At 43.0% G+C, this 9,116-nt stretch overlaps 1 protein-coding gene across 1 annotated transcript in view; it reads right to left on the reverse strand.

The window, feature by feature from the left end:
• The window catches only part of LOC102384121 (S phase cyclin A-associated protein in the endoplasmic reticulum), a 140,854-nt gene that overhangs the window by 20,298 nt on the left and 111,440 nt on the right, over positions 1-9,116 (reverse strand). Inside the window, exon 17 of the mRNA XM_025210842.1 lies at positions 5,085-5,227. Within this exon, the coding sequence (XP_025066627.1) occupies positions 5,085-5,227 (143 nt within the window). The remainder of the gene's footprint in view (positions 1-5,084; positions 5,228-9,116) is intronic.

Raw genomic sequence — 9,116 nt, forward strand, 5'->3', positions numbered from 1 at the left:
GTAGAAGGCCACCAGGTTGGTTTGACAAGACCTGCCCCTAATGAACACATGTTGGTTGCCCCTGAGCATAACCTCCCCTGCTGGCCCTTCCTGGCCATGTGCCAAGATAATTCTTTCGAAAAGCTTCCGCAGGACCGAGGTAAGGCTCACAGCCCTATAGTTTCCTGGGTCCTCCTTTGTCCCTTTTTTGAAGATGGGGACCACACTGGCCCTTTTCCAGTCCTCCGGCACATTGCCCCAGAGCCATGAGTGCTCATAGAGCTGTGCCAGAGGTCCAGCAATGACCCCTGCTAGTTCCTTCAGCACTCTGGGGTGGAGATCATCAGGACCTGCGGATTTAAATACATCTAGTCCCTCCAGAAGTTCCCTGACAAGGTCCTCATTAATCCTAGGCCTGGGTGTGTCACTGACAGGGCCCTCAGGGGGGCCAGTGGGGGAAATATCCGGGTCCCTCCTCAGAAATATGGAGGCAAAGAAATTGTTGAATATGTCAGCTTTACTGTCAGGTGAGATGACCAGATTTGCTAGCATGTCCTGCAGAGGCCCCATATTACTTGGCACCTTCTTTTGCCCCCCCTATGTATTTGAAAAAGGGCTTCTTGTTTTCCTTGATCTGGGTCGCTAGTCCCAGCTCCATTTCCACCTTGGCCTTCCTGATCACGTTGAAACTGGCAAGGCACGTTTGTACAATCTCTTGCCATGTGTCCTATTCGTCCGCACTGGAAGCACATTATCATTGATTATCTCGTCTCCCGGGCCTCCTTATGACCCGTCTCAGGTGATACAGGGGTTATCCTTCCTTTTATACCACATTCTCGGTTACCGTCTCCTTGCGCGATGTCAAAATCTTCTGCTAATCTCAGCTTCTGCTGACAATTTCAGGCAGTGGCAATGCACCTATGGCTGGGTACCTTCGTCCAGATCCATTAAAAATTTTTCTAGCAAAATCTGGTCACAGATCCACTTTGGACACCTCTTGGGGTCTCAACCACTTCTCTAATAAATCTGCCAGATGTTGAAGTAAGATCCGAGTGCACTTATCCTCTTCTTCATTCAGAAGACTTGACGATATTCTCTTGGGGTTGATATCCAAACAATACATAATTTCCTTTTTTACTTTGTCATAGTTGACTGCTTCGCCCCATGGCATAGCTCGATAGGCAGCCCGGGCTTTTCCTATCAGTAAGACACCCAAATTGGCCAATCCCATCAGCTCCAATCCAAACCTGAGACCAGTGCTGCTCATTCGAAACTCTCTAGAAGGACTTCTGGGTCGTCCTGTGGAGTCATCTTGGGAACCTTCAATTCCACTTGATTTCATTGAGTCCATGCTTGTTGTTGAAGATACTTTTCCTCGAGAGCAATTTGTCGACCTGCTTGCTGTTGCTGTTGTTGTAGCAGCTGGCTTACCTGATGTAGTGTCTGCTGGAGAGGTTCAGGATTCCCCATGGTGCCTGGTTGCATTTCCATGTGTTCCTTACGACTTAGGTCACTGTCAAATTTCCCAGCGAATGCACCACTTGTACGGGGGTTCTGACTAACCCGATGCGACATTCTCGCTTTTCTTCCCTCCGATTGCACTGTCTGGGCTAATAACGTTATTTACAGACTCTCGCCTGCCAAGTCTTGATTAATATATGATGTTATAAGTCGGGAGGTGTTATTGGTTATCTGCCCCAATAAAATGTGGCAACCAGTGGGGAAGGGGATCTTCTTTAGTTTTTAATAAATTTTGTTTTTGCTTTTGGTAGTTCTTGTGTAGCACGTCTAGTACTAACTGTCAAGTTAACATCACAGTCTTACTTTGTTTAGCTTAACAGTGTCTTTTATTTATACTTTCTCAAACTTATATCTATCACTTATTTGTTATGTGTTTACATCAATTAAATATCACTATCAACTTAAATGGAATCCATCTCGGATAAGATTTTACTTTAATCACATTACTGCTTCTCTAACCTTTTTCAGTCTGCGTGGTTTGTACCTTCTCGGGTTTAGTCCTCATTACTCTTCTGGGCATGGTCTCTCTTCCCGAGAACCTACCGCGCCCACTCTCAATTGCCTCTTCTTTTCTTCCTTTTTTTCTTTTTGAGTTCAATAGGCTCACTATAGAGCCTCGCAAGTAAACAACAACAACAACTAAACCTCAGTCCCCGTAACTTCCCAATGAGAAAAGGGTTTCTCTCCCCTTTGGGGGAATCACCTCTGGTGGATTACTCATTGGCGATTCTTCATTGAATTAACTCTGTTTGCCTCTTGCACTCGCTCAGAGCCCGATTCTTCGGGGTCCTCTGCTCTCCGTTTCTCTTCTCGGAGCCTCCCTCTTCGCTCTCCTCTGGCGTCTGTCTCCCTCCGGCCCCTCCCCCTTCTGCCCCAGGGCATTTGGTCCTCACTGAACAGCTTCTCCTGAACCTCCACACTCCTCCGGTTCTCTCCTCCTTGTCTTCCTCGGTCTCCGTTCCTGCTGTGAGGGTTTTACTTGTTACTCCTGGTTCTTCACACAAACAAACAAACAATCAACAATGTCACAGGGAGAGACGAACATGGGAGACCCCAAAGCCCAAGGGGGAAGCCCCGGGGCTAGGAAACGGGGGAGGAGCAGGAAAAATAAAAGTAAAAAAAGAAAACTTACCTGCAGCAGGACTTGAGGCACAACAGGAGTGACAGGGAAAACCCGCGCGGGTTATTAGCTGCGCCTTCATTCAGCTGCGGTCGGCGGGTGACGTCAGCAGCGATTACCGGCCGGCGGAAACAAAAAGGACGACACACAGAGAAGCAGGGGGGTGGATACTGGGTGGAGCCCCAGCCGGCGGAGTCAGTTGAAAGGACAGGATGGAGGGAGAGGCAACGATCGCTAGTAGAAGAGGAGTCAACGCCTCAGGTAGCAAGGGAAAGGTCGGCAGCGGCAGTAAAGAGAAACCGGCGCTAGGAACAGGAGCTCCCGTGATGGGCAAGGCAGAGAATAAGGAAGATACCTGGAAAAGCCCCAGGACCAATAGTTTCCAAGGAAAAGGAGGAAACTCTGATCCTCCTTACAACATCCAAATAGGTGGGACGGTGGAGGGGCCCAGAGCGTGTGGAGAGACACCACAAGGGGAGGAGCAATTTTGGGAAGACCCAGAGAGAGGGCAGCAATACTGGAAAGACCCAGAGAGAGGGCAGCAATATTGGGAAGACCCAGAGAGAGGGCTATGGGGCTGTGAAATCCCAGAAAGAGGGCTGCAGGATTGAGAAGACCCAGAGAGAGGGTCACAACATTTTAGAGACCGCGAGGGAGAGCAGCCATAGCCAGGGCAGTAGGGACCAAGCTGCAGGGCTAGGTGATCTAGAGAGGACCCTGTTGGGCAAATAGGAGTGTGGAGGGGCTATCTGGGGTCCACAAGGAGGCACGGTGTTGGTGGTGGTTTTCTTGTGTTTGTTGGCCCTTTTCTTTCGCCAGAGAGAGTATTTTGTGTTTCCCCGCATCGGAAGGGGTTGAAGAAAGGTGAAAACAAGAAAAGCGGGAAGATGAGTCAAGCGCTCGTTGTTTGAGCAAGGATTGTGGACTATGAGATCGGCTGCAAGATCAACAGTGACCCGCCAGGCTGGGTATAGGGCGAGGTAGAGGGGAGATGGAGCCTCGCGGAAGACCTCGTGAAGACCTCCCCGTAAGACCACCTGCAACGGCAGGGTGGATCCTGGTGAGGACCCGAACTAGGGAAGCATGGAACAAGATGTTCGAGGCCAGGCAGGCACAAACAACAACAAAAAACCCCAACTATCTTGGTCTCCCGAGATAAACATAACCTATCCTCAAATTCCAATACTTATGATGCCTCATAAAGGGACTTGACTCAGAAGACTCTTCTGCTGGGACAAGAGATGCCTGATAGAGAAGAGGAGCAAGTGGACAATCTTTGGACATAATCAGAAACTCAAAAAACCAGGTCTGTCTACCTATTCCATACTGACACAACTAATACTACTTGGCTTGATTCTCTTCAAATACTCTGGGAATGAGAAAGAATGGAAAAGAGGCATAAGCAAAACATTTCACTATGTCCTTCAATGGGAGAAGTTCTAGGCAAGCCAGGAAAGGTACTGAAAGGGAATAAGCAGAGCTGAAGGTCTTGGACTTGCAATAAATTATTTTTAATAATGTCATGGCATATTAGGCCTCTATACAAAATCAGATTAGACTAAGGTTTTTTTAAATGTGTAGAAAGTGACCAAATTAAATGAAATAATCCAAATGTGTAAAGAATACTCATTAAAATGGCTTTCAAGACTTGAAGTGATGACTATCAAAAGTATACTCAAGTACACCCCCTGACTATCAAAAGAGGATTTTTTTTAAAGAATCACCTTTCAGTTATAAAAAGAATGTAGCTTCCATTTAGATTTCATAGAAATGCTTTGGAACAAGAGGGAACAAGAACAGGACACTTGCAAAGGTAGTAAGTATTAAGTAGCATGCGATTTTTACGAGTCAAAGTGTAAATGGTAACACTGCTTCACAGAAATCTTTTTCATGAAGTATAATTGACACCTACATTCAGTGAGTCAATATTATATAATTAAATGTACACACACACAAAATTCATATTTGGCTGAACAGAAGTACAATGACAAGAAAATAAAACTTCTGTTTCATCAGAAATCCCTTTACACCCCTGATCACAAAAGAAGAAAAGAATCAAAAATCATCCAAAAAAGGAAAAGGCGAATTACTGTAAGAAATAAAAGTCTTACAAATTTAGATTAAATAAAAATTAGAATAAAAGTCTGCATTAAATTAGAATAAAAGTCTAATAAAGTTAGATATAAAAGCCTGCATTGCAATGCAGTAATTTTCAATACTGTTTAATAAGATTCACTGTTGCACCCAAATACACACAATAATTTGTTAATCCAGAATAAGGAACCTGAATCACCTGATTTCTGCTGTTTCCAATCCCTACCAAGAATATTTAAAAGGAATATGAATTTTACTTTAACTGTCAAAATCAAATCCCTAATGCTGCCTTGTGGTCTACCCAGTAGCAGCAGTCTGACACTAATGGTCACAAAGCAGGAAAATGGTCCAAGATTGTAAGAAGAGTTACCTGGCCCTTTCTCGTGCTGCATCTTCCCGTGCTTTCTCTTTTTCTTGCCGCTGCTGCTCAATTCGAGCTTCTTGTTCTCTCCTCTTCATCAGCAGCTCTTCGACCCGTGCTTGGCGTTCTGCTTCCAGAGCTCTTTTACGCTCCTAATTATAAATTAATCATTCTCAACTATTAATTTTATTTAAAAGTTGACAGCAATATGAAATCAGATTTTAGGCCCTGCTACAGGCTCCTATTATTACTCTTACATACATTCTAAGGATCAAGTTTCCACAGAATAGATATGTTGGTACATGCTCAAAAATGCTCTCATGAACATATGCATGTATAAATCACCTAAACATTATGCATTAATATAGGTTCTAAATAGGCATAAAAAGAATTAGACGCAAAAGATTAAACCCACTGAACAAAGAGTCTCAAAAAGAGTGATTACTTAACCACAGTCCAGTTATACATTTGGGTGTACTGTATATGCTGCTTTAAAAAAAAATCTCCTCCCAAGGAACCCTAAAATCTTTTTAGCTTGATTCTAAAATCATTTTGCACTACTAAGATACATTTTGACTGTAGCTTTTTTTTTGCCTGATCAGACCCAAATGTGCAACTTCTTTCCTATTACCTAAATTTCATTTTATTGTAACCATCATAGTAAAATTACAGGCTGCGCTATAAACCTCTCTGACAGATTAGCTTTATTGTTCCAGTAAAAAACATAAAACAAACCATGTTTTAAAACCATGTTTGAAGTTTCAAAGTTGTATTTAGCTAATTAGTTTCACTAAAAGAGAATGTGGTTCTTTTATTACAAGTGGGGGGGGACACTGAATTTTAGAAGCCATTTCCAACTGCCTTGACTTGACTTTTGAAATATTAGCTGTTTTTGCATATATAAAAATCAGATAGTTAAATATATTTTTTAAATATATCCCTAGCATGGTCTCTATAAACACAATATTAAGCCATAATTTACCTCAAGTGCAAGATCTCATTAGCACAAGGAAGCTCGTTAGGTTGAGGTAACACTTTTAAATGGCTTGCATTGTACAGAGTAACTTAAACACCAGATGCACAAACTTTACATGCATTAAAAGTAACAAAACTTTAATCTAATGCTATGTTTTTGATTTAACACTATAAAAGTTTGGAAATCCAAACACCAACAGTAGCCATAACTCTGGCCCTCTGCATATAAGTAACATTTTGTGTTCATGTATATGACATTAATTTTAAAGTCTTACTATACAGGTGAAATGTAGTTGGGTCATGGTTACTGTAGGACCGGATCTTTGATTATCCTACCTTGCCATGTATAAAATTTCAATGATAACATTGCTTGAATGAATTTAATTTCCTTTCTTTAAAAAAGGTAAAGAGAAAAACAAGAAAAAGAATGGCATGCTTGACTAACCATATAATCAAATAGACAGAAGTGCAGATACCCTATTAAAAATACAAAATGTGTCTGGAGTACTGTGGAGCAGACTGATAACCCTGCTGAATATCATTCACACAAGCCTTGAAAACATCCTTTGGAAATGGGCTAATAGACTTTAAATTAGGTGTCTACACCACCAATAACTTTAATGTAAGATCTGGAGAAAAATAGCATATTGGCAATATAATGATCAAATGTTCAAACAAACACTTGAGGAGTGGATATACATGATGGTTGGTGAGTATGTATCTGTCAACATCAAGGGGGACTAATGAACTTTTCCTGAGCAGTCTGAAACACCATTTAAACTTATGAAAACAAAGTTATAGATATGTCCACACATGTGCTAGTCCATATTCATGCATTCATTTTTTTTAAATGAGAAAATTATACCCTACATATAGAAACATAAATGTCTTATATTTACATTTTATTACTAAAGTTCTTTTTCAAGGTGCTAATTCCCACTGAAGACAAAGACTCTAATATTCATATTAAAAAGAAACAATATATAGTTATGCTAAGTTGACTAAGCCAACAGTTGCACTTAGAAGTTTTAGTGGCAGTGGTGAAGAAAATGGTATTTTACCATCTGTACCTTGCCACATGGATGTGGTCTTCCCTTCTGGATGTAGATCTTGCTATCATCATCCATACTTTCCTCATTTCAAAGTCTAACATGGTTGAATCTACCTTACCAGTTCTTGCATCTGCTCAAAACCTGCCAACACATCTCCACCACCCCCACAATTACTACACCCCACAACAGAGCCATCAGCATCCCAGGATCTTACAGCTGCACCTCCAGAAATGTAATATACCTCATCCAATGCACCAAATGCCCTGATGGAAAATACGTAGGAGAGACCAAACAACAACTGCGCACCAGAATGAACGCACACCGGAAATCCATCAAAGATAGAAATACCCAATTACCGGTGGGGGCACATTTCTCACAGGAGGGCCACTCTCTCTCCAATCTCTCAGTCCTGATCCTCAAGGGAAACTTACACAACGCTTCCCAGAGACGAGCTTATGAGCTCCATTTCATCAACCTCCTGGATACTAGAGATCATGGACTAAACATAGACATTGGATTTTTGATACATTATAATTTGCCTGACAACTGACTCCCCAGCCCAGACCCTGGCTTCTTTACTTTTCATTCCATCCAGGAAGAACACACACCAACTGCTGAAACTTCCCTAGCCTGACGAAGGGTTTTTGAACCCGAAAGCTTGCTTAATAACTTTTCTCCAACTATTTGGGTTGGTCTAATAAAAGATATCAAATTCACCCAAGGAACTTTGTCTGCATCTGTTCAGCATCTCTGAAAACCAGGCTGCTTTTGTTTAAGTGCTACAGTCAGATTTAGGTGCAAGAGTGTTTACGTACCCACGTTTAACTATGTTAACTATTTTTTTTAAACAAAAAAAGGTTAAATCATGAAAAACTGATTGGCACACTAGAAAACTGTCAGAACTGAAGTGGCTCATTTCAGTTCACTAGAACAGAAAGGATCAGGTCCAGGTCCACAGGAGGTAGCACAAATCCTCACCAAGGGGACCATCCAGGTCTGCACAGTGTTTTGCAGCTGAGGAGTGCAGGGAAAAACTGTTTTAGAATTCAGGCCATGGATGAAAAAATAAATCTCTAGAGAAAAAAAGCTGTAAGGGGCCAAGGAGTCTTGATTTTTAGTCAGGCACTGGGAATGGTGGGCAGAAAGATTGGGGACAGGATTCAGGGTTATAAGGCTGCATATAAGCCCCAGAGGGCTTGCTCTGCTGTGCTTAAGAAGTATCCAGCGCTCACATCTAAAAGGACAGGTCTAGAAAAATGCACAGAACCAAGAAAACAAAAACAGACTGGGAATAATAGCCAGGAAGCAGATGACTCCCTAAAGATAAGATGGAGGACTATGAAGGTGACTGGAGCCAAGTACTCTTCATAAACTTAAACATTTTAGCAGGGGCTTGTTCAGTAGGGCTGTGCGAAGGTTTGGTTCCTGATTTGATTCAGCGGAGATTCGGCCAAATTCAGTGTCTAAATCTCTGAATCTGAATCGAATCAGAGGGCCTTTTAATCTCTCCGAATCGATTCAGAACCCTCTGAATTGATTCAGAGAGATTCAGCGATTCAGACGTAGATACAGCTTTAAATGTTTTTTCTATATACCTCTAGGTAGCAGGGGCTCAGGATCCCTGCAGTGCTGGGGCAGATGCAGTGTCCCACAGAAGTGTGGGGGCTCCCCAGCGTGCTTGGTGGCAGACCCGGAAGTGGACCAGAAGCACTTCCGGGTACACCAGGGTGTGTGCTGGGGGGCCCCACACACACCCTCCTGACTCAGTGACTGGTGCCTCCTGAGTCAGGGGGCACCCAGGGTATAACTGTGACTGACTGCCAGGCCAGGGAGCCCCCCACTGTACTCCCTGGCAGATCCAGAAATGGACCAGAAGTACTTCCGGTCCACTTCCAGGTTCACCGCTGAGCATGCTGGAGAGTCCCCCGTGCTGCTGTGGGATGCTCCATAGATTCATAGATGTTAGGGTCGGAAGGGACCTCAATAGATCATTGAGTCCGACCCCCTGCATAGG

This window comes from Alligator sinensis, unplaced genomic scaffold (genome assembly GCF_000455745.1).
Source record: "Alligator sinensis unplaced genomic scaffold, ASM45574v1 scaffold319_1, whole genome shotgun sequence".
Classification (NCBI taxonomy): domain Eukaryota; kingdom Metazoa; phylum Chordata; order Crocodylia; family Alligatoridae; genus Alligator; species Alligator sinensis.